Below are 22650 nucleotides of genomic sequence, written 5' to 3'. Positions count from 1 at the left end.
TCCTGTCAAAGTCCTGCAATCAAATCCCGCTAGCCTTCATAGTCTGATTCTCTAGGAATTCCTCCTCCCGTTGCTGGACCCCCAATTTGGGAAGCCTGACGTGTGGCTCAGAACCTTCACTCCAGTGGGTGGACTTCTGTGGTATAAATATTCTCCAGTTTGTGAGTCACCCACCCAGAAGTTATCGGATTTGATTTTATTGTGATAGCGCCCCTCCTACCATCTCATTGCGGCTTCTCCTTTGTCTTTGCCTGTGGGGTATCTTTTTTGGAGAGTTCCATTGTCTTCCTGTCAATGATTGTTCAGCAGTTAGTTGTGATTCCGGTGTTCTGTAAAGAGGGAGTGAGAGCATGTCCTTCTACTCCACCATCTTGAACCAATACTCTAAAATGATCTGTGCTATTTTTTTTTTTTTATAGTGGAGGCAACAGTTTTTTCTTTTTTTTTTTAAATTTTATTTTATTTTTATTTTATTTTTATGGCTGTGTTGGGTCTTCGTTTCTGTGCGAGGGCTTTCTCTAGTTGTGGCAAGCGGGGGCCACTCTTCATCGCGGTGTGTGGGCCTCTCACTGTCGCGGCCTCTCTTGTTGCGGAGCACAGGCTCCAGACGCACAGGCTCAGTAATTGTGGCTCACGGGCCTAGTTGCTCCGCGGCATGTGGGATCTTCCCCGACCTGGGTTCGAACCCGTGTCCCCTGCATTGGCAGGCAGATTCTCAACCACTGCGCCACCAGGGAAGCCCGATCTGTGCTATTTTTATTAGGATATGCTGTCAGAATTATTGTGTCTTCAAAAAATATTTGAGGGTTTTCTGTATTTCTCTGGATTCTGGAATAGTTTGAATAGCATATGAAGTACCTTGTTTTTTAAGGTTTGAAAGAATTTGCCTATGAAGCCATCTACACCTGACACCTTTTCTGAGAATGATTCCATTACAACTTTCTCTATTATTTATTTCTGTGGTGACTGCTTTACTCATTTTCTCATTTTGTTTGATTCAATTTTGTTAATTTATATTTTCCTTAAAATTCAGAACTTGCCAATATATAACTTTTCAAATATATATGCTTAGGGTTGTGTGGAGGGTCTATTATAGTTCTTTTATTTTTTTCTTCGGCTGTGATTATATTTTCTTTATTATTTCTGTTTTAGTATATTTGTGGGTTTTTCCCCCTTATTCTTTTTGTTTTTTGGCCACACAATGCAGCATGAGGGATCTTAGTTCCCCCACCAGGGATTGAACCCATGCCCCTGCATTGCGAGTGCAGAGTCTTAACCACTGGCCCACCAGGGAAGTCCCTTTTTCCCCTGATTAAACTAGCTAGTGATTTATATATGTTTTATTGATTTTCTCTACAAGGACCTTTTCTGGAATAATTTATCAGTTTTGCTGGTTGTTTTCCCATTGATTATTTTCAGATTTTATTTTTATTAATTCCTTCCTTCCATCTGTTTCTTTGGGTTTGAATTTTTGTTCTTTGGCTTACTCATATGGAATCTACCCCTGAAAATAAATAGTTGAATTATGAAGAGAAATAGCACCTAAAGGAAGCGATGAGACACTATTGCCGACTGACTGAACGTGGGTGAAAGTGGGAAGTGAGGATGGGGGCAGTAACGCATTATGGTTTTGAAGATTGCTTCCTAGCTTGTCAGCTAGACTGTTCTAAGATACAGAATGAGAGACCTTGGCTGAACTACTGATGAACCACATGGAATGCTTCTCCCTCACCTCTTTGGATTGATATGCCACTCTGGTAATAAACGATTAGCCCTTCCAAATTTCTCTTTGTTGTTAGGCCAAGCTTTAAGCTCTCTCTGTGTTCAAGGTTGTCCATTAAGAATGTCCTGAATTTACTCGGTACCATTTCTGTATTTTAGTTGCATAGACACAACTTATAAGACTTTTACATTTATAATATTCATTTCAGGGTCCTATTACATTAATTAAATATTAATGCTCTAAGCATATGTTTCATAGCCTTCTCTGTTTCTTCTCCACTGGAGATTATTGCTGGAAATTAAAAAATAGTGTGGTTTATTATCCATGTCATTGGTGTTGCATTTTGATGACAAATTATTTTTGGAAAATGAAAACAAAATAGATAAGTAGAAGAATCCCCTCTGGGTCTCATGTGTTTCTCTGAATAGCAATTTTATATTTCCTTACTATTTTTCCTGAGATTATTACATATCTTCCATAAGCATCTATAAAATACTTAGCCATAGTCTTAAATATTGGAGATACTTTCTGAAGAGCTTCTAATGAGATTTTTAAAAATTACTGTGTGTGGTATGAAAATGCTCATAAAAAAGTAGTTTTAAAAAAACCTAGTTTTTTATATGTGTAAGGCCTTTATATAGTTTCTTATCTTCTTTACTTATGACAACAGGAAACATTGGGATGAACAGTCAGTGTGTTTAAACTCATGACTTTTCTGGATGGGAAACCTGAGGTTAATGAGTTCTTGACACATTGTAAGGATGAGAGCGTCTTGGCTACAGTTAAAATAATTCAGAGATGGTGAGGGATGGTAGTGCTGAGCCAGAGAAGCTCAATGGTATGGAGATGGAGGCTTCAAAAACTGCTGAATTGCTATGATGTGCTTATGCCTATTTATGGACAACAATCCAAGAGGTGTTCAAGGTTTGGAAGTGGGTGATTCAATCATTAATGGTTCTTTTGGCACATAGGGCATTTTGGAGAAGGAAGCTCTTTCTTCAGGAAGAGAGGGGGATTGAAATGACAAGCTTGGTTTTGGAATGCTGAGTTTAAGGCAGTAAACAGACTTCCAAGTTGAAATGTCCTTTAGGCAACTGGTGATGTGGAGCTACAGCACAGAGGAAAGGTCAGCACCAGAGCGCCAACTTTAGAATCATCCCACAGGTTACCACTGAGACACAGGTAAGAGAAAAAGACTTTGGCACCTATTTATTTAATATGGTTGAATTCAGAGTTGAGTTCAATTTAGGACCAGGAATGCTAAAATTAGACTATAAGATAGAGGAAGCAAATGTTTTCAGAACTCAAGTTGTTGGATCAGGATCAGAAACTCCAAAACCTAAATCTGAGAAATAGCAGAGAGGGGCTGAGAGGAAATGGGGTAGGAAAATAGGAGAATGAAGTCAGAGGCAAAAGGAATTAGCCATGGACCAAAGTGCAAGAGTGAGGTAGGAGAAGCAAGTAAGCAGGAGGAAGTTTCTCAGCTACCTTAAATATCTGGCTGTACCAAGTTTGTTGTCTTTTCTAGCTAACTCTTGGTCAAAGGTTAATCCTTGCATGGCCAACCCACCTTATTTTGTAGGATTCTTATATTGTATGAATAAATCAATCCTTAGAGGGAAATTGTAAAAAAGAAGATTAGAAGGCCAAAGACTGAATCTGGAATTATAACTTAAATGGGGGAATCAGAAACACAGAAAGAGAAATAGGAGTGTATAGTACATGGAAACCAAGGTTTTAATATCTAGCTGGTGATCAAGTGTTAAAGGCTTCAGAGAGAACTTAGAATAGTTGATGGATCTTATGATCTGGTGATTGGAAAGTTATAGACAATCTTCCTGTAGACTGAAGATTGTAAGCTAGAAGGTAGGATGTGAGGACCTGAAGACAAGCAGATGTAGGTCACACAGTGAAGATGGAAACAGCAATACCAGGTGAAGGGGAACACATTCCCCTTTGAAGGGAGAGGAGAAGAGTTGGACACAGGAGACAGAAATGATGATGATAGAGAGGAAGGGCCTAAGGTCTCTCAGAAAGGACAGAATGAAAAACTCCAGCAAATGACTTGCCTCCACAGACAAAACATGCCTTTTTCCTTGGGCCTAGGAAAAAAGATATCGTCCTGTGTGGACTGATATTGAGATAAGGTCGAGAGTAGATGAGGAAATACGTTACAACTTTGTATTAAGCCTAAAGTTCTCTGGAATCAGAATAGAAACAAACAAAAAGTCTGGTTAAGCTTTATACAGAAATAACATGTGATGAACAGATAAGCTACAGACTGGGAGAAAATCTTTGCAAAACACATAGCTTATAAAGGACTGGTATCCAAAATATATAAAGAATTAAAACACAACAATAAGCAAGCAACTCAATTAAAAAATGGGCAAAAGATCTGAACAGATACCTCATCAAGGAAGATATTCAGGTAGCAAATAAACATATGAAAGGATGCTTAACATCACATGTCATGAGGGAACTGCAAATTAAAACAACAAGGAGATACCACAACACACCTGAATGGTTTACAGCAGGCTTTATTCAAAATTGCCAGAACTTGGAAGCAACCAAGATGTCCTTTAATAGGTGAATGGATAAACAAACTGTAGTACATCCATATAATGGACTATTATTCAGTGATTTAAAAAAATGAGCTATCCAACCATGAAAAAACATGAAGACACCTTAAATGGATATTGCTAAGTGAAAGAAGCCAATATGAAAAGGCTACATACTATATGATTCCAACCATATGACATTCTGGAAACAGCAGAACTGTGGGGTCAGTAAAAAGATCACTGGTTGCCAGGGGCTTGGGGAGAGGGAGGGAGGAAAGAATAGAGCACAAGGAATTTTTAGGTCAATGAAACTATTCTGCATGACATTCTAATGGTGGGTACATGTCATTATACATGTGTCAAAACACATAGAATATGCAACTCAAAGATTGAACCCTAATGTAGACTGTGAACTTTAGTTCATAATAATGTATCAATATTGGTTCACTAATTTTAACAAATGTGCCACACTAACGTAAGATGTTAATAATTGGGGAAACTGTGTATGTTGTGGGAGGGAAGAAGGTATATGGGAAGTCTCCGTGCTTTCTACTCAGCTTTTGGGTAAAACTAAAATGCTCTAAAAAATAAAGTCTATTAATTAAAAGAAATTTTTAAAGGAATGAACTACTGATACATGTTATAACATGGATGAACCTTGTAAACAGTATACTACGTGAAAGCAGTCAGCCAGACACAAAAGGCCAAATATTATGTGATTCCATTTATATAAAATGTCCACTACTTTAAGAACCATGAGTTATAAAAAACAAGGCGCTAGATAAATAAGATGGTTAACGGAAGTACTGTGCTGCTAATAGGAAGAAATCATGTGACTATGTTTCAAATGTAAAGAAAAATGTATGTATTTCTCATCAGAAAATAGTCTAAGAGGATTTTTTCTGTTCATACATTGATTGTGATATAATAGGATTTTTCTAGCATCAGGGTGTTGATACCATGACTAAATTACTATATAGTGTGTCTCCTGCATTTATACATATGCTTGGTAAGTGGAGAGATCATAACAATGTTAATAGTTAAGACTCAAGAATGCCTGGATCAAAATGTAGCTTAAACTGATTTCTTACAGGAACTTTGAGTTACGAAAACGAACAGAGCAACTGGGCAGGCTGAGATATGTAGATCAACCTACTTACAAAAATAACCTTGACAGAGTTACATAGGTAGATATTGCTATAAAATTTCTTCACACAGTGAGAAGGAGTAGGCCAAGTTTACTGAGCCATAGTATCTATTCATCTTAGACAAAACAATCATAGTTTGTAGACCCATTGGACCATATCACATAGATGGCAATTGCTAATTATCAAGAAAGAGTCATGATTTTCAAAAATGAAAGATGGTTAATATTCTTAGAATATAAAGAGTCCTTACTAAGCAATAAAGATAGATGAATGTCCAGTAAGAAAAGATAAATAGGGCACATTAAGAAAAAAAAAGATAACCAACAAATTATGAAAAGTGTTCAATATCACTAGTAATCTAATAAATGTAAGTTAATACAAAAATGAGTATTGATTTGATCGATCATATAGACATAATTTTAAAAGGATAATAATACCCAATGTTACATGAGTAGGGCATTACTCTTAGTGGGAATATAAATTGGTAGAGCGTTTTTGGAGGCTGGTTTGGCAGTAGCTCTTAAGTTTTTTTTAATGCACATATTCTGCAACCTTAAAATTTCACTTCTAGGACTCTGTCCAACAGAAGTATTGTCCAGCTGAACAAAAATATATTTGTAAGAAAGTTTATGGCAGTGTTATTTGTAATAAGGCAAAATTAGGAAACAATGTGAACGTCTACTAATAGGTACATCCACCCCCTAGAATATTAGGCAGAGATTAAAAGAATTAAGTAACTGACAATGATTTTCAAGATATATTGCCAGGTGAAAAAGAAGACATAGAACATAACCCACAGTCTGATTCCTATTGTGTTTACCACCACCCTAAAACTAGATATTATATGTATGCAGTTCATTAAAAAAGTACCCAGAAGAATACACTGTAAATGCTAATAGTGGTTGTTCCTTGGGAGAGGAGTGGGTAGCAGGACAGGAAACGAAGGGGGATCTGCAGTTATTTTACTGTATGTACTTCTATACTGTTGGATTTTTTTAAACGAAAACTAAAAATGTGTTTATTGTTAGGAGTTATTTAAAAGTGTACACACGTCAATGAATTAACATTAGTAAATCATTCAGAATATTGCCTGATTCAGAGGAAGTGCCATGTAAACGTGTGTTAAATAAATAAGTTCAAATATTAGGGCTTTATTTTAAGAAAATAATCATGGGATGTGCAAAAATTTAATTGCAAGGCAACCACTAATCTACTTTGTTTCTCCATGCATTTTCTTTTTCCAGAGTACACAATGGGATATTTTTGCATCCATAAAAATTGGCCATTATAAGTGATAGCTGGTTATAAAAAGTGAAAAAAGCAGATAGCAAAATATTACATATAGGATTATTATTATTATATAATATGCCAATTCGAGTTTATGTGAAGAGAGAGAGAGAGGAAAACTTGAATGATGGTCTCCAAAATGTTAATGGTGGTTACCTCTGAGTGGTGGAAATATGAGTACTTTTATTTTCTGTTGAAATCTTATGACATTCCAAATTATCTTAGAAAGGACACAGCTCCTGAAATGGGTTCTTTCAGGGTTTTCCCTTCGATATCTGTGAATAAGAGGGTGGGAATTTAGAACTGCCTGTGGACATGAGAGGGTTATTTTTCCAAAGTCTTGGGGGTGGGGAATGGGGTCACATAGAGATAAGATTATCGGTTGATGTGATTAGTACCTGTATGATTCAGGTGCTCCACAGACCAGAGCCTCTAAAAAGTCCAAGAGAGTATTTGATGTTGTACGGCTACTTGCCAGGAATTGGACTCGACCTGTCTACCGTGGAGAAGCTTGTCCTCTTGTGGATATTTTAGCCAATACTAGCTTCAAGGAGAGAGGTGAGGATAGTTGGAAGGGTGCTCACTCCAATTCTTCTGGGGGCCCAGCTTTGATACCCAGGGTCAGGAGCAGAAGCACTTACATCCCCCTCTCCTACGAAGAGAAAGTGGAGGACCAGTGAACTTTTCCTTCCTCATTTGCCATCTTGCTCGCCTGCATCTTTTGTGAATACAATTCTCCTCCCACCCCATTCTCTTTATGAGTGTTAATTCTTAAAGTAGACAGTTGCAAAAAAATGTGTAATTGGATCATCTACTCCATGCCAATGTTTTTTTAAACAAAGTTGGTACTTTATGCCTCTGTGTACTTTTTGGAGACTTTTCTTCAAAGAGGGCACAGGTCTGAGAGAAAAAGGCATGCTTTAGCCAAGAGTATATACTTTGGTGTGATCTGACAAGATGCACTTGTAATTCTGATTCTTGAAATAAAAACCCGACATATTGTCTTTACTGAATTTGCATAGAAACAAAATTACAGTGAACTAAACTATACCTCTGGAAGCAGGAATTTCCTCTGGAGTTTCTAGAAAACGTCAAAGTAATTTTTTACTATTTCAAATATTCTATTTCTGAAAGACGTAGAAAGTATTTCATTATGTGAAAATACTGTGACTGTTTCCTATTTTGATAACTTATTTTCCAAATCATTCTACTTGAAGAGTTTATTTAGCTTTTTAATTACAATTATTAAAACATCCCCAGTTCCAAAATCAGTGTGGCTTGAATCAGTGAAGCTTTGCCTTACAGTTAATGCCTGAGGGCAGAAGTGACTTGAGAGCACAGATCTCAGGATCTGCGCCGAGAAAGGAGGTGTTGGTGGGCAATCCCCTCACCCATTAATTTGGCTGACAGTGACGTGGCCCCTCCAGCTGTGTGGCTTTCAGGAGTGGGGTCCATAAAGGGGACGGCCCCAGGCCCCTCACTGTGAACCTCCAGCGTAGACCTCCAGTGTTCTTGAATGATACATAATTGGACCAGACCAGACCATGGGGCTTGAAGAGCCTTTCTCTGTTGTCTGCAAGTTTGAAAGTGCTCAGTACCTACTGTCTTTCTTTAGGATATTGATGGACAGTCCCAGTGCTCAGATTTTATGCTTATTAGTGATACTTGTCATGAGTTTCCAGGGCTAAAGTGACTTTTTCACACTGTTTAATGATTTTCAGTTTAACTACCTTTCTGAGTGGGATGTTGTAAAGATTAATTAGCCAATGTTCATAAAGTGCTTTCAAGCTGAAAAGTGCTGCACAAGGGTGTACAGACTCATTAGCTTTTTAGTCATTAAGGCTTTTTAGATCTTTTGGCATCCAGAAACTAGATGGTGAAGGCCAAATTAGTATTTTTTCTTGGAGGAGGGGGATTTCAGAAAGAGCAGAATAGAACAGTGTATCTTTTTCTAAAAAAGACATCTTTCGCACTGGAATGGAAAAAAGATATAAAAATATTTTTATTTTTCATTATCTCCTATTTCCATAATGCTTCAGCTTCTTCTTACTCCCTTCTTTCAAAATGTATTTGACCACTTCTCCTGCACATTTATTTAGAAATTCTATAGATTGTCATGTAATTATCCATAATGGAGCTGAGTGTGGCCCCAGAGTGTTGAATTGTTGTGCCAGTGAATGACACAGTGTAGATCATTCCCTTGGTAAGTAAAGACCCCCTCTCAGTTTGCAGTGTGTCATGAAGTTATATATCGTCTCCATCAATAGTAAACTTCAGTTTTATGTATATATATATATATATATATATATATATATATATATACATATATATACATATATATATATATTTATATATATTTCACATGTTCCTTTAGTCATTCTCTTCTTCCTACTTGCTTGACCTTATATAATACTTGGCCCCAGAAGGCAAATAAATACAGGGAAGGAGGAAGGAAAGAAAGGAGAGAGGGCAGGAGAGAGGGAGGAAGGAAGGAAGAAGTGGAAAGTTAACCATATCTTCTCCCTTCCACCTCCATCATAGTCACTGTCTCCCCGGTAGGAAAAAAAACCCAGAAAACTGCAAGGAAGGTGCTCTGTGTGTGTGTAGGTGATGCTGAAAGTGGTCCCATTCTGGCTAAAGGCAGGGAAATTCTGGCAGTATATCTGGCAGCTTTATGTCAACAGCTTTATACGACTTATCAACATACTTCCTAAGGCATGAGGGGGACTGGCAGGAAGAGCGGGTGACAGAAATAACATCTAGGTCTGGAAGGCAACATGTTGTAAGGAATGATCACCAGTTGTAGAATTAGATGACTTGAGTTCCTTTGTAGGTTTGAGCAAGTTTCCTGGGTTTCCTGATCTCTAAAATGGTCATGATGTTCCTCCATGAGGAGGTGATGTGAGATTCAAATGAAGAAATGAAGTGAGAGTGTCTGGCACATAACAGGTCCTCATTAAATATTAGTTTATTTTGTATCAGAGTCAGTGAAGGAATTTATCCTGAAAATATCTGTAAAAATCAATTCACTGATTTTTTTTAACCTCTATTCAATACCTTAATTCTCCCTTTAAAAGTGGGGTCTCAGCTATCACCTCACACCTATCAGAATGGCTGTCATCAAAAAGACCACAAATAACAAATGTCGACAAAGATGTAGAGAAAAGGGAACCTTTGTACACTGTTGGTGGGAACATAAATTGGTGCAGCCACTGTGGAAAACAGTATGACGGTTTTTCAAAAAGCTAAAAATAGAACTACCATATGACCCAGCAATCCCACTCCTGGATTGCTATCTGAAAAAAGCAAAAACACTAATTCAAAAAGATACATGCACCCCAATGTTCATAGCAGCATTATTTACAATAGCCAAGATATGGAAGCAACCTAAGTGTCCGTCAACAGAGGAATGGATAAAGAAGATGTGGGGTGTGTGTGTGTGTGTACACACACACACACACACACACACACAATGGAATACTACCAAGTCATAAAAAAAAGGAATGAAATTTTGCCATTTGCAGCAACATGGATGGACTTGGAGGGCATTATGCTAAGTGAAATAAGTCAGACAGAGACAGACAAATACTGTATGTTATCACTTACATGTGGAATCTAAAAAATAAAACAAACTAGTGAATATACCAAAAAAGAAGCAGACTCACAGATATAGAGAACAAGTTAGTGGTTACCAGTGAGGAGAGAGACAAGATAGGGGTAGGGGATTAAGAGGAACAAACTATTATGTATAAAATAAGCTACAAGGATATATTGTACTACACAGGGAATATGGCCAAAATTTTATAATAACTATGAGTGGAACATAACCTTTAAAAATTGTGAATCACTATGTTGTACACCTGAAACTTATATAATATTCTACATCAACTATATCTCGGTAAAAAAGTGGGGTCTCAGCATTCATTTCTACAAAATTCTGAATTACTTTTAGGGACACTCTGTCAGAGTTGAGTATGTCCAGGTAGCCAAAGCAAGATTTTAATAGTAAAGAAATGATAGGGATTGTGAAGTGCCAATCATCTTTTGTTCACCTCCAGCCCCTCTACAAAAGCACCTCCCACTCCAGGTAATTCTGTTCTGGGTATTCCAGGGGTGTCTCACACTTGCTCCTGGGTGGATCTGCCTCTGCTGTTTTCATCCCTCATCCACGGTGAGCACTGCACTGCCCTCTTCTGGGCATGGCAGGAACTGCTCGGTTTTGCTGCTGCCTCTTGATGTGGCATCATGGTGAGTGTGTGAGAGAGAGACAGAGAGAGAAACTGACTGTCATATAAAACATGCCCACATGTCCTTTTCCCTCTACTTTAGAAAAGTCCCAAAGCATTGTCTCTTTTCACAATGTCCTACGTTGTGAAGAGTTTACGGAAAGAATTCTTTCGGTTTTTACTTGAGACATTCTCTCTCTCTCTCTCTCTGGAATCAGAGATTCTGGAGATGAATTTGAGTGAGTGCCAGGAATTACTGAGAATCCCTAGACCTAGACCCCCTGTAATAAAAAAATCTTTAGTAGGATCAGGCCCATCGCACGTAGCTGTTTCTTCCCATAGGAGGAGTGCTCTCTTAAAGGGTACCCAGCCTTTCCTGGGTAGTTATAGCAACAGAGCAGTGGGTTCAGTTTGAACCCTTCTGCATGAGGCTCCTAGGCCTTCTGGCCCCTAAGTTCCTACTGGGCCCATCCTAACAGGCATGCTTAAGTCTGTAGCTGACAGAGTTCTGGCGTCAAGCTGAGATCCCTGCTATGGATACATGTGTACAAAGAAATTGGCTTATATCCTGCCTACCTCCAAGTGTGAGTATGGGCATTGCCTTAAATTCTAAATATATCAGACTTCATTTACTCATTTTTCATTGATCAAGGAAGGAATACAAAGATGATTTAGACACAGTTCCTGTATCACAGCCATCACAGTCTGTTGCTTCACTTTATATCTTCATAGATGTGACTGTCCCTAGTTAAAGCTTGACTGTCCCTAGTTAACTCTGAAAAATATTCTCTCTGAAGTTAAGATACTAGTATCAACAACACCATACTCAGTCTCTGTGGTTGAAAAGATAGTATTGAAATCAGGCATATGAAGGAAATGTGGAATTTAGTTCCATATTTTTGTGTTTTAATGTTCATAACACTCTCTTTGCCCCCAGGTTATGCAGATGTATCTTCCATTTTGCGGAATTGCCATATCTAATGCTCAGCTATTTGCTGCCTCAAGGAAAGAATATGAAAGAAGCAGGGTGAGTAGAAAGAAACATTGCTGACAACCCTCAAAGCTCTCTTTCAAGTGTCTGTGAGTCATTATGTCTTTTAAAAACAGCAGATGATCTTTGAATAGTCCAGGAATCCTTTTTATTTGTATAATCCTTCAAGTCTATGGTTGAAGATCCCCTTTAAGCAATAAACCCAAATGGAAGTGGATATAAATTCTCTGTTGTTGTTTGCAGGAAATAGCTTCTTTTAAAAAGGAAATTAATTTCACATCTATACTTCAAGGCAGCAGATATATTCTTGCTTACTTATAGCTTTGAAACAATAACACAATTTAGTGATTTTTTTACAATTTGGTTCCCTTAAGAAGCAAGGTATGTTACAAATGATTTCACCCCACATCACAAATTTTGAATTGAAAGTTTTCCTGGAAGAGCATCACAAGGTAACTGGGCAATAATGCTGCAAACACCATCTTATAGGATTATAAAGAAACTCACATAGAGGTATTGACCTCATATACCTTCACCAATTATAGGGTTAAATAGTAAAAAACAAAACAAAACAAAAACAAAGACTGGTGCTCAAATAATTGTGAAATGATCAAATACAGATTAAATTATATTAGGCTCACTATACTTTTAAATATAGGGAAGTTACTGTCACAGTTTAGAAATATATTTAACAAGAAGATGTTCAGAAAGGTTGGAAACCCTCAGTTAATTGATTATCAAATTGATTAAAAGATTCATTTGCTAAGCATTATGATTTATGAATATTTCACAGGAAACAATTGACAGCTACAGCTATCTTCTTTAGCACAGCATACCACCTGTTTTCTCTAACTTGGATCCTGTTGTCATCTTTAGCCCCATGTCTTACCATTCTCCTCCTTTCATTGGACACCCCAGCAATACAGTCCCCAGTTTCCAGAAAACAGTCTGTTTCACTTTCTCATTCCCTTAGTAATATTTCTTCCTCTGCCTTCAATGCCTCATGTCCACCTTCTTCCTCCCACTGCTTTTGCCTTGCATTTCCTTCAGGACCCAGCTCAGTCTTCCACTTAATCTTTCCTTTGCTTGTTGTTTTGCCTTGTATATACCACCATTGTTTTATTGTGGGCACTTACCACACTGTATAATATGTATTGATGGCCTTCCTCTCCAACTACATTTTAAATTCCTTAAGGAACACTCTTTGCATCCTCATGTATTCATTTACGCGCTCAACAAATACTTATTTTGTGGTACTCTTCAGACACTGTCCATCCAAAGCCCCTGCCTTCATAGAACTTACTATTTTAGTGGGAACAGTAGATAATAGACAAACAAGCAAATAAAAATTAGTATAGTATCAGGTAGTGATAAGTGCTATGAAGAAGAATGAAGTGAGGTAATGGAATACAGACTGGTTGTTGAAGGATAATTTCGGAGGATGTTTATTTCAGAAGGTGATCAAGAAGGTGTCTATAAAGAGATGATATTTGAGCAGAGACCTGAATTAAATGAAGGAGTAAAGCCACACAAAGATCTGGGAAGAACATTCCAGGCAGTGGAAATATCAAGTGCAAAGGCCCTGGGGTAGGAGAAACCTTGGTCCATGTGTCTAGAGAGCAGAGAGGAGAGACCTCAAATAGCCAAAACAATCCTGAGAAAGAAGAACAAAGCTGGAGGCATCACACTTCTTGATTTAAAACTATACTTCAATGCTATAGTAATCAAAATAGTATGGTACTGGCACTAAAAACAGACACATAGACCAATGGAATAGAATCAAGAGCCCAGAAATAAACTCATACATATATAGTCAACATCTATTTGACAAGGGAGCCAAGAATACTCAATGGGGAAAAGGTAGTTTTTTTTCAATAAATGGTGTTGAGAAACCTGGATATTCACATGCAAAAGAATGAAATTAGACCTCTGTCTTACATCACTCACAAAAATTTACTTGAAAAAGATTAAACACTTAAATGTGAGACCTGAAACTGTAAAACTCCTAGAAGAAAATGTAGGGGAAAAGCTCCAGTGATTTTTTTGGATCTGATATGAAAGCTCAAACAACAAAAGCAAAAATAAAGTGGGACTACATCAAACTAAAAAGCTTCTTCACAGCAAAAGAAACAATCAACACAATGAAGAAGCAACCTATGGAATGGGAGAAAATATTTGCAAATCATACGTATCAATAAGTGGTTAATATCCAAAATTTATAAGGAACTCATACAACTCAATAGCAACAACAACAACAACAAAAGTAATCCAATTAAAAAATAGGCAGAGGATTTGAATAGACATTTTTCCAAAGAAGACATACAAATGGCCAATAGACACATGAAAAGATGCTCAACATCATTAGGGTAATTAAAACTACTATGAGATATTACCTCATACTTGTTAGAATGGCTGTTATCAAAAAGGTAAGAGATAACAAGTGTTGATGAGGATGTGGAGAAAAGGGAACCCTCTGTGCACTGTTGATGGGAATATAAATTGGTATAACCCCTACGGAAAGCAATATGGAGGTTCCTCAAAAAATTAAAAATAGAATTACCATATGATCCATCAACTCCACTCCTGAGTATATATCCAAAGGAAATGAAATCACTAGCTCAAAAATATCTGCCCTCCCATGTTCATTACAACATTATTTACAATAGCCAAGACATGGAAACAACCTAAGTGTCCACTAATAGATGAGTGGATAAAGAAAATTGTGATACACACATACACACACACAATGGAATATTATTTAGCCATAATACAGAAGAAACTCCTGCCATTTGTGACACCATGGATGAAACTTGAGGGCACTGTGCTAAGTGAAATAAGTCAGACAGAGAAAGACAAATAGTATATTATCTCACATATATGTTGGATCTATGGAAAGCAAAGCAGAACTCAACGAAACAGAGTGTAGTATGGTAGTTGCCAGGCATTGGGGTGTGAGGGAAAAGGAGAAATGTTAGTCAAAGTATACAAACTTCCAGTTGTAAGATGATAAATTCTGGAGATCTAGTGTTCAGCATAGTGACTATAGTTAATGATACTGTATTATGTACTTGAACATTGCTGAGAGAATAAATCTTAATGTTCTTACCACACAAAAAATGTTATTATGTAAGGTGATGGGTGTGTTAGCTAACCTTAGTGTAGTAATCATTTTGCAATATATAGGTGTATCAAATCATCACATTGTACACCATAAACTCACACAAAGTTTTCTGTCAATTATATCTCAATAAAACTGGGGGTGGGGGGAGAAATAATGTGGTTGGTCAGTGAGAAGTGAGAGATTCTACAAAAAAATTAGCAGTAAAATATATAAGGCTTACTGATATTGGAAATGAGTGAAAATGACTTTAGGCTTGTACAGGTGGCAAGTAAATAGTTGGATACAGGAATCTAGAGTTTTGGGGAGATGTGAAGACTCGAGATTAATATTTGGGAACCATCAGCATATAGATGGTATTTAAAACTAGGCTACAGGTGGGGAAAATATATGGGTAAGACAGGGAAGAGGTCTAGGGATGAGCCCAGGAGCAAAAAAGGTCATAAGAAGAAGGAGGTGGGGAAATGCAAGTGACACCAAGAAGCAGGGAGTGTTCAGCTGTGTGCAAGGCTTCCAATGTCTGTTGAATTGCATGTCATCCTAGATTTTCTTCTTTTTTTCTCCTATTTTGGAGAAAATAGTCTGCATTGTTATTTGTGAAACTTTTATCACTTGTTAGTAAAGCAGAAATTTTTAATTAGAAACAATAAAATTACTATAATGTGATTTGTCAGTGCAAAACTCAAGGCACAATTAGTTTTTCCTCTGAGATAAATGTTCTTGTATACGGGTCCCAGAGGCCCCATCCATGCAGTCACAACAAATTGAGAAGTTAAATAATTGTTCAGTTAATATGATCCATCTGAAGAAATAGTCTGGATGGTTAAGGAAATAATGTCTTCTCCCTTAATAACAGGGGATTTTGTTGGTAATTATGCAGACAGTTGCCTGATTTTTAATGTTATATTTGCACATGAAATTATTGCACATTGACCTCTTACAGCGATTTGCTGTCCAAATGCCAAACGGACAGGATACACTTAAAACTTTTTTCACCTTCTGGTGTTTCTCTTTGCTTTGGGATCATAGAGCAATGCATGGCCCTTAGCCATAGTCACAAGCTCTCTTTAGAGAAAATGCTACCCAAGATATTGGGTCCTCTTTTAGATGCTCAGTGAACTAGACTCATTTCATGGATCTCTTAACTCATTCAAATGCTTTTCTACCTGAATAGACTCAGAGAAGAAATGTTCACATGTTTCAAATGGTTTCAGAACAAATAAAATTCATTACCAAAGTTGAAAATTAGTCAACACCATCTACCAGAATAGATGTGAATTTGAAAACCCATGAAATCCTTTTGTGACAGGTCAGACTGGAGAGTGCACATCTTATTAAATTCTATTGAATAAAGCAGCATCTGGCCAATTCACTGGCTGTGTAATTTTCTGATTGCACTCTGATAGAGGCATAATATCTGCTACCTTTAAATGGCCCACTATTCCTCAATCTCCAGAAATATCCATGTAATTAAAAATTCTAAATAAATATTATCTCAATGCATAAATTGCAAGCTAACTTAGCTCGATAAAATGACAAGTTATTACAATTTCACTCTTAAATGAGTATACAGTTTTCAAGTTAGAATTTAAGTTTTTTCTTTAATTTTTGTGCTTTTCATTCTATTGTTTTAATAGAAGTTTTAATGGTGATTTCTTTTTGAGAATTATAATGGTATTTAAATGTTCTCCTGGACAGATTGGGATGAAGCAATACTTCTTGTGTAGAAGGATTAATGGAGTTTTTATATATATTTTTGAAGGCTCTGAAACTTAACTAGCATCCACCACTATGATTCTTTAAGAGTTCTGTGAGAGATGGGTATTAGTGAAAATAAGTCTTGAGTTTGACCATGAAGCTATTTCTTCCGGTTGGTGAGGAAGAGATGCTTTGTAATTTTCTGAAATAAACGTGCATTAGAGAGAATCAGGTATCTGTTATTCATAAAATGTTGGGTTTTTTTTTTTTTAATATTTGAGTGAGCTGTCCCACTTTATTTTTTTTAACTTATCTATTTATTTATTTTTGGCTGTGTTGGGTCTTCGTTTCTGTGCGAGGGCTTTCTCTAGCTGCGGCGAGCGGAGGCCACTCTTCATCGCGGTGTGCGGGCCTCTCACTATCGCGGCCTCTCTTGTTGCGGAGCACGGGCTCCAGACGCGCAGGCTCAGTAGTTGTGGCTCATGGGCCCAGTTGCTCCGCGGCATGTGGGATCTTCCCAGACCAGGGCTCGAACCCGTGTCCCCTGCATTGGCAGGCAGATTCTCAACCACTGCGCCACCAGGGAAGCCCAAAAAGTGTTGGTTTTATGCCTAGTCACATTGCAGAAAAACTACTGTAGGAGGGGAAAAGCCTATCAGTAATGATTATATGAGATCATGTAGTCATTAACTATATGGAATATAGTCATACAGATATATGAGGAATTTATGTGGGATTATATGGACTGGCACTATTCTCAAGTTACATTTTACAATTCAAGACTGTGTTATAGGGATTTCCCTTGTGGCACAGTGGTTAAGAATCCGCCTGCCAATGCAGGGGACATGGGTTCGAGCCCTGGTCTGGGAAGATCCCACATGCCACGGAGCAACTAAGCCCATGTGCCACAACTACTGAGGCTGTGCTCTAGAGCCCTCGAGCCACAACTACTGAGCCCGCGTGCCACAACTACTGAAGCCTGTGTGCCTAGAGCCCGTGCTCTGCAACAAGAGAAGCCACTGAAGTGAGAAGCCTGCACACCGCAACGAAGAGTAGCCCCCACTCGCTGCAACTAGAGAAGGCCTGCGTGCAGCAACAAAGACCCAACACAGCCAAAAATAAATAAATAAATTTACATATAAAAAAAGACTATGTTATAAAATGAAATGATGGAAGTGTGTCAAAACAACCATAAACACTTTAAAAATTAGTCACACAAAAATGTTTATGTTTTTATAGCAAAGACTAAATGGAATTTTGAGAGAAGAATTTTAATTCAGTCCCTTAGCCACCTAAATACATCCACTTTATCTTTCCTAGGCTTTGCTAGAGGTGGTTAATGACCTCTTTGAAGAACAGACTGACCTGGAGAAAATTGTCAAGAAAATAATGCATCGGGCCCAAACACTGTTGAAATGTGAACGCTGTTCTGTTTTACTCCTAGAGGACATCGAATCACCAGTAAGTCGTCTTTTATCTGTCATCTGCGTTAATGAAGTAAAGTTTAGTTTAGTTTAGTTGTAATTAAGTTTGTGAAATCGTGACTTGAACCACTCTTTTGTGAGTCTTCTAACCATGAGGTGAGGTGACTTTTTATAAAAGTAAAGTTTTTAATTTCCTTTACATGTATTTTCGGTCTTGATCTGCTGTCACCTGAGAAACATAGACTCTTCCACTAATGGGGGACCTTAGACGTCTAGCCTAGCCCTGTGTATACAGATGAGGCAGCTAAGGGTTGGAAGGGTTTGCCCAAACTCACAAAGCTGAATAGAAGAGAAGCTTGGTTGCCAGCCTCCCGTCGTACCCACCCAGCAAGGGAAAGCCCTCAGCACTGGTGGGCATGGATCGCAACCCACACAGTTCTCCACAGCCCTCTTTGGGGGTGGGGTGAGGAGAAGCAGACGAACCCTGGGGAAGCAGTGCCCTTTGTGCTTGAGCTGAGTGGAGCGACCAGCCTGAGCTGGGCTGTGCTCTCCAGCAGAGGTCTGTCCTGCTGCTTCCCAGGTGCAGTTTCCAGGTTCTTCCACTGCTGCTTCAGACCTGTGGACACTTGCACAGTGCACTCCAGTCAGGAGGCGGAGGCTTCTTTCCTCCTCACGCAGGGGCTACTCTTACTCCAAGGGCAAGCAGCTAGGTCTCAGCCTCAGGCCTGCCACACCATGGCTCTCAGGGTCTCTTAGACCCTCTGGCTCTCTGTGGGAAATCTGCTGGTTAAATACATAACAATATTGAAAATAATGATCATCATCAGTCTAACTTCTTGAAAGTTAAATGTCTAACCCTCAACAGCAGTTTAATATCTTTGCCGTGAACTCTCGTCAAAGACCAGGAATTGTCTAGCAACTAAGTGCTGTTTTAATACCTCAGAGAATGATATTTTACCATACTTTACTTAAAAAATGTTATTGTCTTTACCTTTAGGTTTGCTTTCCTCAAAGAATGAGAACCTTAGGATAAATTTTGGAGAGTTAATCATAAGTATTGTAAAACTTACAACATTAAGCTTTAAAAAATTTTTTTTATTGAAATATAGTTGATTTACAATGTTGTGTTAGTTTCAGTTGTACAGCAAAGTGATATATATATATACATATATATAAATAACTGAAAACATATATATATTCCTTTTTTAGATTTTTTTCCGTTATAGGTTATTACAAGATATTGAGTATAGTTCCCTGTGCTATACAGTAGGTCCTTGTTGGTTATCTATTCAACATTAAATTTTTTAAAAAATCTATATATGTTTAAAATGTTTAGGAGTGTTTTCCTGTATCTTAGCAGAGTTTGGCATTATTTCTACTCAGCAGGTGTGGTTTAAGCAAACAATAGCCTTGCAATTATCCTGCGATTGTGTAAAACTCAGTGGAACCTTGGGAGAACACACACACACACACACACAAACACACACACACCCCCCAATAGCCCATATTTGTGAAGCGCTTCCAGATGCTTTGTGAAGCATCTGGGTTCATTCAGTGCTCACTGCATCCTTATGAGATAGGTATTATTATCATCCTCACTTACAGGTGAAGACTTACGACTAGAGTCTTCCCCACCACCTGACTCTGAAACCCCCAAACGGAGTGGGAAGAGGTGGGGTGCTCGGTGGTTCTTGGCTGGCTGTGGGCTCTCCCTGAGTGAAGGCAGGAAGGGGCAGCGGTTGGGACTTTCCAGCTTCCAGGGTTCCTGAGCCACTCCCAGGTCCCTGTGAGGGCAAGTGGCTGGGGGACCATGTGGAATTTAAGCAAGGACAAGCTCACTGTTTGCTAGTTTAGTTAAAACAGACATGGAACTAATTTAAACCAGCTTAGGGTGGTCACTTTTGTAAATCTTCTAACATGGACTAGTTTCTACCCTGCGGTCTTGCTCTTTGGCAAGTCTGATGAAAAAGTACAGAAGACAGACAATGATATGGAAAGTGTGGGCAGAGCTGGAGAGAATAACAGCGACAGTAATAGCTTCAGGGTATAAAGTAGGGAGGGGGTCAAAAATCACTCCCTAGACTAGATGATTAGATGGTACATGCATAAAGGTGTTGGTGTAGTACTGAAGGTTAAGAAGACCTTTTCACTATCACAGCTGAACATTCTAAGACTGTAATGTTGGGGTCAGGGCAGAAAATCTGGGCCTAGCCTATCATTTCTTCTTTGCCCAGCCTCTCCCCCTCACAGTAAGGAGGAACTCCTTTACTCCAGAGGGGCAAGGTCTGCAGGTAAAAGTGAACTATGTGCAAAAAGAGGAGACTAATCTGTTTGGTACCATTTGAGAAGCTGTGAAGATTTTTTGCCAAGGTTACTGCCTGGGGAGGTGGGGTGGGAATGGGGTATAAATGTGGCATCACCGTGCAGAAAACCCGTCAATGCCCTGCTTTCCTTTAGCACGCTTCTCACCAAAGGTTTGTTGAAACTTCAGACTCAAAGGGATAGCTGTTCTGTGCACTACCCTGATTGTCAGGTAGAAATGATAGGAAGGAGATCAGATACAGTCACTCCATGTATAAGAGGAGAAGCCAGCTCAAGACCCCAGATGCCAAAATCTGGTGCTGGCACAGCAAACAGAAAGTTATGCCGAGTCAAAGTTCTCTGGCTGGGACTTCTTCCTGCTCACCTCAGAATGCTGAATGGATGGAATGATATTAAAAACCTTTGTCATCTAGATTTAATGAGGGGTTTGAATGATTATTATAGAGGGACCTAAGCAACACCTGTAAATGCTACATGATTTTATTTTACTGATTAAGAGCACACTTAGTTTCCTATCCCAATATTAGAAAACAAAGATGGAACTTGACAACATGATTTTTAATTTTTAAAAGTTCATATGGAAAAATAAACATATAAAAGTAGCCAGAAAAAATTTTTAAAAGGCAACAAATATGTAAAATGGATGGGGTTTTGCCTGTGAAGCTGTTAAAATATATTATAAAACTAGAGATTCGTTCCTTATAAAGAAACAACTGAACAGAATAGAGTCCAAAGACCCCTATACATGTGAAAAGCTAGTAAAGACCATTCTCTTTCCTGTAGAGTTTAGAAAATTATTTCTGAGAAACAAAAGTGTGTTGGAGGACTAGAGAGTTTCAGACTTGAAATGACAGTGTTTTGGGTTTGTTTTTTTTTTTTACTGCAAAAAAAAAAATAAAGATGCTTTTGTAATTATAAAGGAATACATATAAGTTCTCAACATCACTGAGCAAATCCAGAATTCAGTCATGCCTTGCCCTTGTTACTTATGACCTTTCTTTCTTTATTATCATCAGCAAACCTATCACTCTCCATCCCTCTCTCCAACCCTCCAGTTAGCCTGGTACGTTGTTTCAGGCAAGGGATTGCACTGAATACAGAGACAAAGAATTCCATTCTGGGTTTGTGAGTGCCAAACTGGGCTTTAAAAAGTTATGACAGAGTTATTATTCTCAAAAACTAAGACTTTTTCATTGGCAAGAACCAGGCTTTCTTAGAGACTTGAAGGAACCAGAGCCTAACGTTGTACCCAAAACAGTAGATTGGAAAGAGAATAGATGAATCCCTAGACTCTCCCATTCGTGAGTTGCCCAGACTAAAGTGGGAGAGTTAGAGAGAAGAGGAAATGCGGTTTCCCAGCTCTCCTAGCCCTGCCCAGCCTCAAGGCCACTCATAGTGGAGGTAGGGGTGGGGTGGGGATTGAAAGTCCCCCCAGACCCCGTGACAGGGAAGAAGACTGGAGGCGGCAATATGGGAGGAGCCACGGGACAGCCAGAGCCCCACAAAAGCATGAGGGGCAAATACAGTTTTCCCATTTCCTGATAGAAGGTAACAGAGGGAGGGCTGGGACCTGAAGAAAGAAGCCTAACTGTCAGGACGAGGGAGGCATAGAGGATGTGACCTGGGCCTGGAGAGCTATAGGTGTAGATATTTAAGCACATCCACTGTTAGGGGTGACTAGGCTGAAGATCAGTGAGGCTGTCTTGCCTCTTAGAGGCCAGCCTGGGTGAGAGGGTGACTATAGATCAGCTACTTTGCTCCAAAGAAGCCAGAAAGTTGCATGTCACCCTGGTGAAAATTTCAGTATTAAATGAACTGAATTCTGAAACGACTGAGAAAATCTGAAGTGGCTGAGTTAACTGGATTGTCTCTTTTGTCTTCTGTCAGCAAGCAGAACTAGGGCTCAAGAAGAGATTCAGTTGCTACAGGAAAATAACATAAGTGACTTTTTGTACAGCTATGTCTGTGGCCTTTGAAATTTATAATCAGTATACAAATTGTATTCTCTAGTCAATCATCTTATATTCAGTACACAAATATGACAAAGCAAGCATTTGAAATTAGATTGGTGGGAAGATTGATGGATTGTCCTACAAATGTTTTGGAAACAAATAGCTGGTAACTTAGGAAAAAACAAATTCAAAAAGCTGGATTC

General features: G+C 38.5%; 1 protein-coding gene across 1 annotated transcript in view; it reads left to right on the top strand.

Annotated features, from left to right (window-relative positions):
- The window catches only part of PDE11A (phosphodiesterase 11A), a 447087-nt gene that overhangs the window by 156269 nt on the left and 268168 nt on the right, over window positions 1-22650 (top strand). Inside the window, exons 3-4 of the mRNA XM_007190409.2 lie at window positions 11880-11969; window positions 18070-18210. Of these exons, the coding sequence (XP_007190471.1) occupies window positions 11880-11969; window positions 18070-18210 (231 nt within the window). The remainder of the gene's footprint in view (window positions 1-11879; window positions 11970-18069; window positions 18211-22650) is intronic.

Source organism: Balaenoptera acutorostrata, chromosome 8, assembly GCF_949987535.1.
Source record: "Balaenoptera acutorostrata chromosome 8, mBalAcu1.1, whole genome shotgun sequence".
Lineage (NCBI taxonomy): Eukaryota > Metazoa > Chordata > Mammalia > Artiodactyla > Balaenopteridae > Balaenoptera > Balaenoptera acutorostrata.
Note: the sequence above shows the minus strand (reverse complement) of the source record. Positions and strands in the feature narration are given on the sequence as shown.